Here is a 16,547-nt window from a genome sequence, read left to right as displayed (position 1 = left end):
TTTATTTTATTTCTGAACATGATTATGGGGGCAGGCCATCTTGCGTGAGCTGTTCTCAACATTTAAAAACCATTATGAAAATTGCTTTATGGCAGCCTCATGGTCCATAGAGCTCTGTGACCTGTGCAGAAGACACAGTACAAGCAAGCAGTAGGTAAGCTTTAACAATCACCTATTGTGAATGCTGTATCCTGTGGTTATCTATTTACCTATTGTATTTTTTGCTTTATAAGACATACTTTGGTTCCCCCAAAAGTGATAGAAAAATGTTAGTGCGTCTTATAAAGCAAATACTAATTAGTATGCAGGACGTGTGGGGAGCAGTAACTGGCGCTGCTACCCGTGGCTGTACTCACCACTCCCTGGTGCTGAGCTGCACTGGATCCTGACTACATATAGCGTCAGGACTTAGTGCACACAGGCGTGCACTATGACTGATACTGTGCAACATCAGGTCACAGTGCAGTGCTGGGCCAGCAGAAGACCAGGGAGCGGTGAGTGCAGGAAGAATGCACCATCCAGAGCAGGAGAGAGGAGTTCATTTAATTAATTTATATCTAATCTGAGGTCTGATAAAGATTGGGGGTCTGATCCGATGTCTGATACACATTGGAAGTCTGATTAGGGGGGTCTTATAAAGTTTGGAGGTCAGAGCTGAGGTCTAATACAGATTGGGGGGGGGGGGGGGGTCTGACTGAGGGATCTAATCTGAGGTCTGATAATGTTTGGGGGACTGATTGGGGGATCATTTCAGGTCATTGTAATGATTGCCTGTGATGATAATGAGATGACTGCTGTAAAGTGATCTGTACAAACCAAGAAGTGGCTCCTATTATTTGGCTTAATGGCGAGTGGGAAAAGACTATAGACAGTGACATCTGTAAAAATTCTTTACAAATATGTTTAACATAAAAACTTGATTTAAACAATTTCATTTTCTGATGGCATTCCCTTTAAACAATTACTGATAAAGTTCCTTTTCGTAAAGAAGTTCTTCAGCGGCTGAGGCATGTATTTTCAGAAAACAAGTACACTCCTATAAATTATTACTTACATTTATATCATTACCGAGTTTATAATGTAATTATGCCTTATATACACAAACGTTATCTAATACCCTAGTAATTTCATTACCGATATTCCTTTTGTGCAATAATTACATTTAATTTAGTTAATGAATGCTATCAGCCTCTCATACAGATGTTTCTTGATCAAATTTGCATTCTGGATTTTTATGGAATCCAAATATTCATCATCTGCACTTTTACTTCATATTTGGTAAACATCATTTTTAATAATTACTAAATGAATGATAAATACCTAATTAATTGCCTAATAACAAAACAATATATCTGCTACAGTAATACAGAGTCTTAGTAAAAACACTCATTACCTGCCACTGAATGAAAATTATGTGTAGCAATGTAGCCAGCAGAGAGACTATCAGGATGGAGACACGCGCTGCGGCGTCCATGTTCAGCCGAAACCCCACCCCATACGTGGTGGCCAAAGTCCATCTAATTTTGCTGGTATTACCTGAAACCATTGGCCAAGGCATGTGATAGGGATTAAGCCCACACCCAGATACCGCTATGTGTGCCCCTATTCTCAGAGTTGTGTTGCTGTATGAGAGAGGGGTGTGTGCCAAAATTGTAGGACTAGTTTTAGGATCAATGTATAGACCATTTATATGGCATAGAAGCAATGCTTCCTTAGAAACATCTAAGGGGAAAAAAAAAAGTAAACGGCTTGAAGGAAATGTGTAACCTATTATATTGTTCTGCCAGTTAAAACCAGATAGTCTCTTTCTAATCTGTTATCATTTTGTGATTGTAGATTTTTTTTTCTACTTCTTGAACATGATTATGGGGGCAGCCATCGTGCCTGAGCTGTTGTTACCAGCATTTAGAGTGATGGTGGACCATAGACAGACACATTAGACTGGAGGAGACTCATTGACTTGTATTGGAGAGTTATCTGTATGTGTTATCTGTCATTGTAATCCTGACTGTGATGATAATGTGATGACTGCTGAAGTGATCTGTACAAACCAAGAAGTGTTGGCCTACTATTAGACTTAGAAGCCAGTGCAAAAATGCTGGATTTTAAAATTGTTTTAACATATAAACAGTGACATGGAAAATTAAAAATAAAAATCACCAAAAATTATTTTAAAATATGTTTCAGAAAATACTTGATTTAAACAATGGGTCATTTTCTAATGACACATTCCCTTTAATAGATAGGTGATATATGTAGGTAAGTAGGACTTCATTGACCTCTAATAGTGCCAATATACATTCCATTCAACTAGATTGCATGGAGCTGTGAGCATGAGCCCTAATATCTGATTATTGGCTTAGGCTCCATTCACACTACCGTATTTTTGGTCCACATCCGATCTGCATCGTCTGCGGATCGCAACACGGAACCATTCATTTCTATGGGTCTGTATCAATATGTCTGTTCCACAAAAAAGATAGAACATGTCCTATTCTTATCTGTTTCGCGTACAAGATCAGGCATTGTTACAATAGGTCCGCAAAAAAAAAAAAAAGAATGGATGCAACAAGAACATCGCCTGTATTTTTTGTGGACTGCAAAATACATACGGTTGTGTGAATGCACCAGTGACCTCCCTATCCATCTGCTTACATAGACCCATAGCTGTGATTCACCGAATTAACAGTCTGTTTCTCTTTTGCTGACCTGAGGCTCCGTTCCAGAGTTATAATTCTTTTTCGCGATATGTAAATTAGGCCGTAGGTGCAATGACGGCGTTACCATTGCTCTTGTTGCACCCACTCCTTTCTGTGGCCAGCCCTTTCCTCTCTGGCTTGCCACTGCCAGGTAGGGGCTCTTCACAGAAAGGATCGGAGCTTGGGCACAACAAGAGGTGATGCCCTCATTGCACCAAAAGCCTAATTTGTCAGGCGAACCAGAGCTATGTGTCTACGCAAACAGATGTCGCTGGTGACATTTAAAAGAAATAACATGCTCTATGTATGAGTCAATGACACGATAAAGAAAATATATTTAAGTAAAACATGTACAATTACTGTTAATTCAAACCTAGGTTTGTCAAAATAGTAATAATAGGAAAAAAGCAAGAATAATACAGTGATAATCTATAGAAAGACTTTACATTGGAAGAGCTTAGGGGGGTATATGCAGGACGAAGCATCACACACTGTATGTCTGAAAACAACGTGTGAATGATGGCGGCTCAGAGCGTATTCCCGGTACACCGCCGAAATACAATTAAGTACCATTGCCCTCGACCTGACCCATCAATACACTAAATAAAGTCCTCCTGGATCACAAGCACCTTCATCTCTACATGACTTATCATCGATTACCTGAAGACTTGCCTTCCACTTGTTAGGCATGGGGTTCTTAGACAGCTGACAGTATGCTTGCTGTCTGTTAGGTTTATCTAGAATAATAACACATTTTCATTTGATAGGACTCCGATCCGCTACAGAAAGGTATAAATATTATCTGACACAAGGACTGCGAAACCTATTAGTTCCTCCAGCGAAGGCAAAAAAAAATATAATAATAATAATAATTTGCTGCTGCTGCATTCAATATAGATTGAGTTGTGTGCCGGCTACAATGAATTACTCAGAAATTATTTTGTCAGGTGGTTCACTGACATTATAAAACATAAAAGTGATGCTCAAGTGGTTTGAGTGCCGTCAAAAAAAAAATCAAACAGGATGGAATTATTTCCTGCCAATCCACTTGTGTCCTATTTATTATTCGGAATGATATACACTATGTTTGTTAATCCTGATTTTTTATTAACTCATTTCTCTTTTTCTTCCCCGCTTGTATTTCAGACTAATTGGGTTCATATAAAAAGTCAAATAAAAAGAAGGTTTCCAGGAAAGCAGAGTGAAAGTTCTAGAGAGACAGAAATATTTCTACAAGTGTGAGTTATGAAGTGGCGCTATCACCCCCAGGGCAAAAGGATTTATAACTTGAGCATCTCTGTGAAATTATAATATTGTAATAAGGTATGAATCTCCTTGCTGGGTTCTCAAATAGGTTTATCTTTATTGCGAAAAATACATCAAAATAATGGGGAAGAAACAAAGTAAATGACCCACAATAGGATCCCAAATTTCTACTCCTACCTATGCTCTGCTCAAAATGGATTTTCTGCCTGGTTCAGGGTAATCATATGGTCACTGTCCAGCCGCAGAAATGCCGATTGTCGAGAATATATCAAAATATCTAATTATGATCAGAAGATGCTTATTCGATGCATGGAATATACTGCTGCCCAGGATTTCTATATTAAAGTCTTTAAACTGAGCAGAATGATTTCCTATATTTTCAGACTGATTTTTTTAAATATTTATTGAGGTTTTATTTGTGCCATCTTTTGTCACTATTTATATATTAACATTTCCCATCATTTTGTTGTATTAGGTGGCATTTTACTGACAGACCATTGCTACTTCCTACCCTATTCGTCAATGTCCTAACATACGGCTCCCATCAGAATGCTGAAAATAAGGCCTCATGCAAACGGACGTTATTTTGGTCCGCATCCGAGCTGCCGTTTTGGCGGCTCGGATGCGGACCCATTCACTTCAATGGGGCCGCAAAAGATGCAGACAGCACTCCTTGTCCTGCCCGCATCCATTGCTCCGTTCCGTGGCCCCGCAAAAAAAATAAATAACATGTCCTATTCTTGTCCGCGCTTTGCGGACAAGAATAGGCAGTTATATGTAAAGGCTGTCCATGCCGTTCCGTAAATTGCGGGACGCGAGCGGACCGCAAAACACACCACGGTCGTGTGCATGCGGCCTAAAGGCGATAAAAACATATTCCTGAGTCTGACCACACACAGACTCAGGCTGTACACGCACAGATAGGTTTTGTAAGGTCATAGCCTCTTCATTGTGCTGGACCATAAATACGGATAGGTGTTATCTCTGCGAGTAGCCTATTTTGGCCTTAAAGGGGTTGTGCCATGAAAAATATTCTACATTTTTCAAACCAGCAACTGGATCTTTTGTACTTTTGTAATTGCATGTAATTAAAAATTTAACATAGCCACAGAGCTGTTCAATAAAATGTGTCTGTACAGCGCCACCTGCTGTTTGTTATTTTCCTTAATTCTTGTCCACCTCGCTGAGGTGGTCGCACGTGCTCAGTTTAAATCTTCAACTGTCACCAGCCATATCTTCTGTTAGAAGCTGTGGCAGTTACAAGGGAAGAGCTACAGCACGAAGGACACAGCCCCTTAGAAAGGAAAGCCACATACGGGCTGCATTACAGTTCTATAACTGAAATCACCCAGCATTCCAAAGCAATTTTTTCTAATCATACCATTATAATTTCCTATGTTTCAGCATAAATAGACACTTTTGGATTCCAGGATCCTTGGAAAGCTGTGGTAACAAAAGGGGGGGTATACTGGAGACCAAACCGGGCATGACGTATACTCATTGAGCTCTGACACTATACATATACGTATCAAGGAGCATTGTGTATGTGATATGTACAGTATGTATGTATCAAGTGTGACCTCTGACACAGAATTTACCCAACTTTCCCAGACTGTTGAAATCCAAAATTGCCTTGTTATTTAGTGCAGACAATGCCTCAATGTTGTAGCATACCGAGGAAAACTGCCTTTAAGGGTCTTGGAAAAGTTGGGTAGCACAGCATGTAATAGGGGCTGCTAAATACAAAGTCCCGGGAAAGCTGGGTAACATAACATGTAAAAGGAAATGGTGAATTCACAACCTACCTAAGTTGTTCTCTTCCTCATTGCCCGATTTTGCCTTTCAGGGTTTTAGGGAAAAGCTGGGAAACTTGCACAAAATAATGATATTGTTTACAAGTGGCATTTTATAGGCAATTCTGAGAAAGTCTTTTGCCGTTTTTATACATTTGTTTTTATTTTCCTGTTATTTATACACTAAAACGCTGAGAAGTCTGAGCACAGGAACCATACAATGCTGCCCTGCCTCTGTTGTATCTGTTGCCTTGGAGCTTCTCTGGTTCCCTCCTGCAGATCCTCCAGCGCTGTGCAGCTTAAGGCTGTATTAGACCCCCCAATGCCGCAGACGATTGTCGGGAGGAAAACGTTCCCTCCGGGCAATCGTCAGATAGCTAGCAGAGGAGACCGGTGTCCTCTGTGGCATGGGGATGAGCGATCGCTATGCCATCGCTCGTCCCCATACAGGGCAGCGGTGTGCCCGCTGCAGATCACTATTACACAGCGCAATATACTGCCGGCGGAGATACACAAGCTTTACCGGCGGAGATACACAATGGTTTATTGACCATTTGGAAGCAATATTTGACTGCCAGATGATCGCTAGTGAGTGTTCATAGGAACGCTTGTTACGGATCATCTGCCAGAAAATCTGGCAGTCTAATACACCCTTTAAGTTGGGTTCACATCATGTTTTCGTCTACATTTAGTGAGTACATTATGAAACCTGCAGACGTACACGTTAAACGTTTGCATAGGGCTCCATTAGTCAGATGAAGGTCAAATAAGTTTCCTTTTGAACTCCATCTGGCTGATCTAAGTCACTATACTGCAAAAACAGTAGAAGACTCCAGCGACCTATAGGATCCCTTTAAAGGGCTGTCTCACTTCAGCAAGTGACATTTATCATGTAGAGTAAGGTAAAACAAAGCATTTACCAATATATTGTTATTGCTTCCTTTGCTGGCTAGACTCCAGCTAGACTCCATCACATTATACACTGCTCGTTTCCATGGTTACGACCACTCTGTAAGCCAGCAGCGGTGGCCATGCTTGCACACTACAGAAAATAAACACTGGCTTCTCTGGTGGTCGGGACCATAGGAATGCACGTAGGCCGGCACATGTGATGGAAAAATGACTCTAGCCAGCAAAGGAAGCAATACGGACAATCACAATACATTAGTAAGTAACTTTCTCTACATGATGAATGCCATTTGCTGAAATGAAAGAACCCCTTTAAAGACGGCTATACTAGCCTATGGGTGCCGGATGCCTCTGTATGGCACTAGATGCCTCAGAGCTTCTGTGACAGTTTAACCCCTTCCACCATAAGCAGCACAGCTGCAGCTTCTGCCTCATACCCTGAAGCTCTGCTGCTTATGGTGGAAGGGACTGTGCGGGGGACATATGTCTATACAGTGGGATACGTTTCAGCGTTCCATCAGAGGCACGTGTTTTTAAATCCTCCAGACGCCCACCTCTGACGGAAGGCTGAAAACGCGATGTGAACTCTGCCTAACAAGCTCCATTATAGTGAATGGCAGCTATGCATTTCTTTATTTTTCTATGCGTTTGCGCTTTAGTGGTCCTTTAATAACTGTGGCGCATAGAAATGAAATCTACGTCAGCTAGGAGCTGGAATACATTTCAAGCCTAGTTAAAGGGAACCTGTCAGGTTAAACAAGGTGTTTGATCTGCAGGCAGCAAATTATAGAGCAGGAGGAGATGAGCACACTGATATATAGTTTTATTGAAAAAGATTCAGTAAATTGTGTAATTTATACATTTATATTCCTGTTCATTCTAAGCTTTGAAGTCCAGGAGGCGGTCCTATCAGTGATGACAGCCCTCCCTCTATGACTGTGTATACAGAGACAGCTGTCAATCATTGATAGGACCGCCTCCTGGACTTCACAGCCCAGAATGAGCAGAGATATAAATGTATAAATTACCAGTTTTACTCAATCTTTCCTCATAAAACTATACAAGGCCAGTTTTCTGGGGTAAATTACAACAAATATGCCAGGTCCACCTCGGCCCTGCCTGTCAAGCACGTTGTGTAACTGCCAAAAAGTCGCACATTTTTGCGCTTGTGCCAAAATTTGGGACTTTTAAAAGCCAGAAAACTGCCACAGAATGAATAATAAATTCCTCTTAAATAAATGCAAATATATCTAATATAATCTATAATAATAGGTAAACGTTACAGAAAGCATAATTAATATGCAACGTAAAATGAAACGGCGTGATGTTAGCAGAAAGCGGTCACATTGAAGTCTCTGCATGTACGTGTAGCAGCCGCGCTCTGCAGAGGCTTACTCCATATACTGCTCTGCTGCAGCTCCGGCTTCTAGGCCATAAACAACCGTGTAATAACGTGACGGTTAATATATTGTATATCATGATTATCTGCTACATCCAGCACTGCGATGATGCGACTGAACATGACTGCCGTCCTGACAGTATTACGGCTCCAATGAATTACGTTACGGCTTGAATATGTCTACTAAATATCGCCGAGCGTATGTTCTGCCTTGGCTGCAGCCCTAGACAGCAGTCATACATCTGTGTTAAATTTACATGGGTCAGTGTTAGATTATTCCAGTTTATTCATCCACTAGGATCAGTTACTGCCGCTGCATTTCCCTGTATGCTGCTTAGTAAAGCAAACATTAAACCTTCCACCTTCTCCGTCTTACGGCTGGGACTATTCGCACTCAGCACAAACTTTAAGCGTAGCTACCATGAACATATGTGAAGAGCGATGCAGAATATATGTTAACCCCTTGGGTCTGTAAACAATTTGAAATTCTTTGTTTTCCCTCCTCCGCCTTCCAAGAACCATAATGGTTTTTACTTTTCCACTCGCATAGCCGTACAAGGGCTTGTTTTTCTGCAGGACAAGTTGAATGGCCCCATGTAGTATTCCATATGATGTACTGGGAAACTGGGAAATATATCAATGGGGTAGAATTGGATAAAAGAACATCATCATTTTTCCATTATCTTAAGAGTTTATTTTTGCGGTATTCACTGTGGAGTAAAAATGACACATTACCTTTCTTCTAATCTTTGGGTCACCACATTGATATACTGTAGGTTACATTTAATACTTTAAAAAAACAAATTTTATGAAAAAATTGCTTTTCTATGGCCATATTCTGACATCCATAACTTTTGGGCATTTCTGTAAACAAAGCCATGTAAGGGCGATTTTTACAGGGCGAGCTGTGTTTTTTTATTTAAACCACTTTGGGTTTGTATGATGTTTTGATCACTCTTTATTAAAAAAATATATAAAAAATTCGGCAGCAAAGTGACCAAACAATGGTGATTTCGGCAATTAGATTTTTTTCCGTTACAGCGTCCACTGTACAGGATAAATACTTTTATATTTTAATAGTTCAGGCATTTTGGGGTGTGAGGATATCAATAATAATTGCATTTTTTTTTTTAATTGGCAAAGGGTGGTGTTTTAAAGTTTTTTTTAATTAGTATGTTTTTCTTTTTATACTTTTTTAAAAACTTTGGGGTCATATATTAAGACCAGCGGTTTAGACGCCGGTCTTACTTAACCCCCTATATCTGGCAGTGGATGGGCCGAAGTTGTTGGCTTACATTTAGACCATCATTAGAAAATGATGAATGAGATAGGACTGCCAGCCTGTCCCTTTCCCCTCCAGGCCTACTTTTTTACAACTGACGTGAGCGGGGGAAAGTCGCAGATTGCGGCGCAACTAATCTTTACCCTAACCCTAATATAGGGATTTCTGGATAATAAATAACACCCTTTATTTCTAGTCCCCCTAGAGACTAGATTACTATTGCAGTCTATTGGAACATCTCTGAAAACAGGGCTTAAAGGAGTTCTCCAGGAAAAGATATTTATGACCTATGCTCAGTTATTAGTATCAGATCTGCAGAGGTGCGACACCTGGGACCCCCACCAATCAGCAGCCTCTTCCTAGGCCAATTACATCACTGCACATCGGTCACATGGCCTAGCTGCAGCCATTCAAGTCAATGGGGCTGAGCTGCAATACCAAGCACTGCCACTATACGTTGTATGGAGCTGTCTTTGGAAAGTTGCCGGGAGCGTGCATCGCTCACCAAACCTCCGGGGAGCACAGTGGCTCCTTGAAACAACTGATCAGCATGATTGCATGATTGCCAGGACTTGGACCCCCGCTGATGTGATAATGATGATCTATCATCATCATCATTTCCCGGATAACCCCTTCCTCCAAATATCCGTTCAGATGGTCCATAAACTGGGCGGGCCCGCTTTTTGTTAGAAATTCCTATTCTTGTCGCAAAATGGACAAGAATAGGACATTTAAAAAAAAAATTGTGGGACTGCAGAATGGACATACGGATGCAGACTGCGCACTGTGTGTTCACAACATCTTTTGTGGCCCCAAAAAAATGCGGATCGGATGCAGACTGAAAATACATTGTGTGAGTGGGGCCTTAGTTTGTTTCAAAAATGTAATCAGTTCACGCGGAGCTAGTGATAGTATATGGTCACCATCCGAGGAATACTGTCCTATAAATACATTACTTTCTGAGGGCTACTTTCTTTCCTCTTTACCTTTTAGTAAGAGGTATTTTTTTAAACTAAGAAACAGTTATTTAGAACTCCCTTTTTGTAATACATTATATATGTTTTACTACGGGTCAAAAGCACATTTGTTAAACTTATACCGTATTCCATTTTTTTTTTGCAAATGTGCACAAAAATAGAGTATTAAAATCAGCTCCTAATATCCTAATATTACTTTGTTTTGTTTTGGTATGAATATATATTGCAGGTAATCAGGATGGGTAATCCGTTTTTTTTAATTTTTATTATTATTATTATTTTTATGTATGGTTTTAAGTCATTTTATACATATCCCTCAAGACATCGAAGGAGACCTCTGCTTTCTTTACCCTTGCATGATGCCACCATATACTATTCTTCTACAGCTGGGACACCCATAAGAGCCCCAGTAAAGTAATAAACAGTCCCCTGTGCTAACACTAGTTACAGGTAGAGCGGACCTGGGTCTGCTATCATGAAGTGAGCGATTGTCTGGTCCAATAGACCGAGCGGTACACATTTATTTAGAACTTCACTTCTACTCATAGACTCTGAACAGAAAATGTGAAATGCAAAAAGACGTCTACCAACTGTAAGACAACAAGGCTTGGGCTCGGCATGGGCTTTGGTCATGCAAGGGTCCCAAAATGATGGGTTACAACCGTTACAGCTACCATTATGTTTCCATATAGTGAAAAGTGGCGACAAACATAAGATTTTTGATGACGTTACTATCCACAAAGCTGTAGTATTTAGATTTCCCAATTATAGTTAAACTTATCAGAACAGTCTCTAGAGTTAAGTACTGGAACCACTTACCAAGGGCATGCACCTTCTGTTTATGCCTTTTCTTGCTTAGCCTTGCTGGCTGGAGACCTTGTTCTTCTGTGCTGGATTCATAAAGGATATCAAAGAAGGTTTTCATCTCCTCTGTGATCGCTTCAAAGAAAGTCTCATTGATAAACTTAATTATTAATGAAGAGTCTATAACCTGGCTTAACACAAACAAATCTTCTTTTATCATGGAGTACACCCTGGGAATGGCCTTCTGGTATGCCCCAAGAACGCTTTCTAACTTCCTTTCACTAAAGTCATGGAGAAGTTCAACAACAAAATTCTGCTGGATGTTCTGATACTTAACAAGGACATCAGCTTCAGGGTAAAGAAAGAGAAGGCGCCGTAAGCACTGGGCTTTGAAACTAATCCTAGGTTGACTGCTACAGGTGTCAAAAGTGGTTTGCAATTTTCCAACTAGATGGCGGCGTAAATGCAGCCTTACATCATCCCACAAAGCCTGAAGATCCATGGAAGAATCATCGTCAATGGCATGTAGTGAAGTCTGTGACGTGCACTGAAAGCAGCTTCCACTTGGAGAGGAAGGGAACGTTATTCCGTGACTTTGGAGGTCCATAAGAAACTGAAGAATAAAGTCTTCCTGATTTTCACAGTTCTTCAGAAAATGTTGCTAAATGAAAGAAAAACAACCTTAAATAATTGATTGTGTGTAAAATAAAAAAAAAGGTCTGAGAAACTTTGCCATCTGAATTAGCAGTTATAATAGTCACACATCTCACAGCCTTAAAAGGGATCTGTCAGCAGATTTGTACCTATGACACTGGCTGACCTGTTACATGTGCACTTGGCAGCTGAAGGCATCTGTGTTGGTCCCATGTTCATTCATATGTGCCCTCATTGCTAAGAACAATGATCTTTTAATATATGCAAATGAGCCTCTAAGAGCAACTGGGGCGTTGCCGTTACTCCTAGAGTCTCAGCTCTCTCTGCAACTGCTGTGCCCTCTGCACTTCTATCGACAGGGCCAGGCAGTGTAAACGTGATCACACCTGGCCATGACTACTCCTAGAGTCAATCAATGTGCAGAGGACGTGGCAGTTGCAGAGAGAGGTGAGCCTTTTGGTGTAATGGCAACGCCTCAGTTGCTCCAAAAGGCTCATTTGCATATATTAAAAAGTGATTTTTCTCAGCAATGCGGACACATCTGAACATGGGACCAACTCAGATGCCTTCAGCTGCCAAGCGCACATGTAACGGGTCAGCAGTGTCATAGCTACAAATCTGCTGACAGGTGCCCTTAAACACATATAGAGACATCGCTGAAAGGCAGCGATGAAAAGAAGAGGCATCACATTATTTGTACATGCATAGGGGTGAGTGGAATAAATAATTTTACAGGACTGGTAGAATTTAAAAGAATTATTAAAACGCTACTCAGTCCTTGCTTGTAGGGTATCTCCACCTCTGATCATCATTTAGAGGTTATAATGCATATATAAAATTAATATCCCAAAAATGTGTATATAAATTGCATTCGTAAGCTTGCAGCCACCCTATGTTGTAAGAACCGTTTAGATTATGTTCATGTGGAGTAAAAGCTGTGGATGTCCATGCGGAAACTCCCTGCTATTTTACAGTACTACGTAGAAAAGCGAATGAGAAAAAATGTGCAGTGTAAACTGGCCTGTGGCGTCCGTGGAAACACAGCAAATCCTAAGCGGGAATACTGCTGCAAAAAATCTGTGTGGCCATAAAGGCTGACAATCTGCCCATAAACGAGCATGATCAATGACAGAATGTCCATCAGTTTAGTACGTTTCACTGGACCAATCATCGTACTGCGTGGGGACAAACCACGGTGAGCAGTTGGCATTTTGCTGTCAGCACATCCCGTGTTAACACGAGGGGATGTGCAATCATTGCTTGTTGGCAGCAAACAATAATTGCTATGCCCACATAAAAGATGCGATCAACAACAAACAAGCATTTGCTCATTTATCGAGAGCTGGGCATGTTTGCTTGGGAAGACGATCACAAATACTTCTTCATACGAATGTTATTTTACCTGACTATTGACTTGTAAAGGTGCCTTTAGACTGCCAGTGCCTCATGCTCCGGAGCTGCATTAAAGTGTAACTGTCATATTATTATTTTTTGCTAGTTTATTAGAGCTAGGCATGTATACCTGAGTTAGGCCTCTTGCACATGACCGTATGCCCCCCGAGACATACGGTCCATGAGCCGGCCATATGTCCCGGAGCGGGATTGATCGTCGGGCCGCCTGCGGGGCTATAGTCCCGCACTCATAGTATTATATGAGTGTGGGACAATAGCCCCACTGGCGGCCCGACATGCACATAATCATTGTAATCTATGATGCTGTGTACTCCCTTGCGCACGATCAATGCCGCTCTGGGACATATGAGCATACGATCGTGTGCAAGAGGCCTTAGTCTGTCAATGATTTCCAAAAGATCTGTAATTGCCTTATAATAACAGCTTTCATTAATGTCCCCTGTCCCTTTCCACTTGTCCCTTAAAAGCCTGTTGCTATGGCATTTCTGTCTTCTCTTTACTGTAAACAGAAGACAGACCCTGCACACCTGCATTAGGATTCAGAGTGAGGAGGCGTGTCTCTCAGTAATTCAATCTGATTGGCTGGCAAGAAGCTGCTGGCTAAAGCAAGTGTGTATGTAAAATGAGGGAAAGCAGTTTTGGCCTGAGAGAACTGGCAGAGGAGCCATCTTGAGAAGACCCTCATATTGTAGGGTTCAAAACAGCCATAACTAAGGCAAAAGCTCAAGGAAAACAATGGTTTGTGAAGAAACTAAAGATTGCTTTATGCATAATACTGCAGCAGCAGTAATATATGCTAAAATATTTTTTTTTATATTTTTAAATGAAAAACATGATAATTACACTTTAAACAGAACCTTCTTCAGGGGTTGGCTGAGTATCAGACTACTGGAGCACAGTGTTTAGTGGGTGGTCTGAGGAGCTGGCGGCCATTTTACCTAAATTAACGGGGGGACATGGAACTAGAGGAACTGGGTATTTTAACTTTACATTCAGCGAGTTTTCTGGTCTAACAATATTGATGGCTTAGCCTCAGAATGGGTCATCAATATCAAATTGTGGGGGGTCCAACATTGGGTACCCTTCCAATCAGCTGCTGTTACCTGCAGCCGCTGGTACCAGAACTAACACATGGAAAAGAGCCAGAAACATGACTACATTCAAGGTGTAGTGGCGGAGCCGAGTTAATGCCGCTCAGCTTCCGTCCACTTGATATATGACATCCACTGGCTATAACAGATTTTAGACACTGCTAGACAATTTTTTGCTTTACCAAAGTCTTCAGGAAGGTCATCACTTCAGCATGAGGGGTATCATATAATCTCCAGGATGATGAGCTATTCGGACCCCGGAAGTAGTCCACGTTGCTGTGGAGGATATCGCCAGTGCTATTAAGGACTTCCTGATGAGGGTTTTCTAAATACTTTGCAATGCTAAACAAAAAGAACACATTTTATTAAAAAAAAGCAATACAAAAAAAAATAATAAAGAGGGGGAAAATGGTGAAAAAAAACTGAATAAAAATGCCAATATAAAACTCAAAAAGTAACTGTATATTCAGTCTGTAGTCTATTCAGTCCAAGTGCATACCTCACGGGAGAGTGGGCTGGCACTAGTAAATGTATACAGGCCATGTCTGTGTGAAATCTACAGCATTCAACAAAGATTTACAAATATGCTTAAAGGGGTTGTCCAGTCAGTTTCTATTGATGGCCTAGCCTCAGAAGAGACCACAATTATCTGATCGGCAGAAGTCTGACACACCACGCCCCCACCGATCAGCTATTCTGGCAGGGGCAGATTGGCCTCAGACCCTACACTGAAATTCCCGGGTGGGCCGATGCCCAGGAGGCCACTCAAGCGCTCTTGATGGCCGCAGGCCAGGTACATAATGATCTGATGCTCAATGCCTGCAAGTGCCTCCTGAACTCAACTGTATTACTGTCCTCATGATGGTGATACAGTTGAATACTGTGGTGAGGGTGGCAGTATTTTGTGCTGTCCTGTGGTATTTGGTTCTGCTGGGGGGTTATTCTGAGCTGCATTACAGTATAGTAGGCCACCTACTATGATTGTCCACGCTTCTTGTTTTGGCCCATCTTCTGTCAGTTTGAACCCACCTACAACATGGGGCCACGTTAAAGGAAACCTGTCACCAGGATTTTGCGCATAGAGCTGGGGACAAGGTTTGCTAGATGGCCGCTAGCACATCTGCAGTACCCAGTCCCCATAGCTCTCTGCGCTTTTATTGTGTTAAAAAACAGTTTTGATTGATATGCAAATGACCTGATATGAGTCCTGTGGCCGGAGATGAGTCAAGCGGAAAGGAGCCCAGCACCGCCCCGCGTCCTCCGAATCTCCTCCTTGCTGGCTGACGTCACAGAGTTGGAGCGCCGAAATCTCGCGATGCGCGAGCTAGCGCATGCGCAGTGTTGGCATCATGTTCATTCCCTGTACTGGCATCAGCACAGGGAACGAACTACTGATGCCAGTACAGGGAATGAACATGATGCCGACACTGCGCATGCGCTAGCTCGCGCATCGCGAGATTTCGGCGCTCCAGCTCTGTGACGTCAGCCAGCAAGGAGGAGATTCGGAGGACGCGGGGCGGTGCTTGGCTCCTTTCCGCTTGACTCATCTCCGGCTACAGGACTCATATCAGGTCATTTGCATATCAATCAAATAAACACAATAAAAGCGCAGAGAGCTATCGGACCTGGGTACTGCAGATGTGCTAGTGGCTATCTAGCAGCCCATGTCCCCAGCTCTATGCGCAAAATCCTGGTGACAGGTTTCCTTTAAGGTTTTTTTCCAGGTCCACTTTAAGTTCTCAATCCGCCCCTATATTCTGTAGTAGCTCTACTGACGGAAGTTGGCGCTGAATCTACACAGCTCCATCCATTGTTTGTGGTGGATGGAAATGGTTACTCTAGCGCTGCTCTTATTCATTTCAATGCAGTAGCCATTTCCATCCACTACAAATAATGGACAGAGCTGTGTAGTGGCAGCGCCAACATCTGGCACAGGAACTACTGCACAATAGCTGATCGGCGGGGTGCGATTGATCATCCCCATAAAGATGCATTGTTTCTGGGCAGCAAATCCCTGTTTACACAGCACGATCTGCAGCTCATATAACATGATTCAGGTGGCTGCAAAAGCAAAGCTTTCATTCATTCATCAGGTGAACAGCGGACAAGCGTATCTAGGCATGCTGCATCCTGATAATGGCTCCGCTCATTGGCGCCATACATTATAAAGCAGCTGTGTTTGGAACTGCAGCTCAGGCCAACTCAACTGAAAGGAACTGAGCTGCACATAGGCCATGTGACCGATGAATGTGACATCATT

The 16,547-nt window shown here is 41.9% G+C and overlaps 1 protein-coding gene across 1 annotated transcript in view; it reads right to left on the bottom strand.

Annotated features, from left to right (window-relative positions):
• KIAA0825 (KIAA0825 ortholog) overlaps positions 1-16,547 on the bottom strand; it is a 203,599-nt gene that overhangs the window by 149,546 nt on the left and 37,506 nt on the right. The window contains exons 3-4 of the mRNA XM_044282656.1: positions 14,470-14,629; positions 11,145-11,790 (exon numbers count right to left, since the gene is read on the bottom strand). Of these exons, the coding sequence (XP_044138591.1) occupies positions 11,145-11,790; positions 14,470-14,629 (806 nt within the window). The remainder of the gene's footprint in view (positions 1-11,144; positions 11,791-14,469; positions 14,630-16,547) is intronic.

The sequence above is a fragment of the Bufo gargarizans genome, chromosome 1 (genome assembly GCF_014858855.1).
Source record: "Bufo gargarizans isolate SCDJY-AF-19 chromosome 1, ASM1485885v1, whole genome shotgun sequence".
In the NCBI taxonomy this organism is placed as follows: Eukaryota; Metazoa; Chordata; class Amphibia; order Anura; family Bufonidae; genus Bufo; species Bufo gargarizans.
This window is presented reverse-complemented; position numbering and strand designations above follow the sequence as displayed.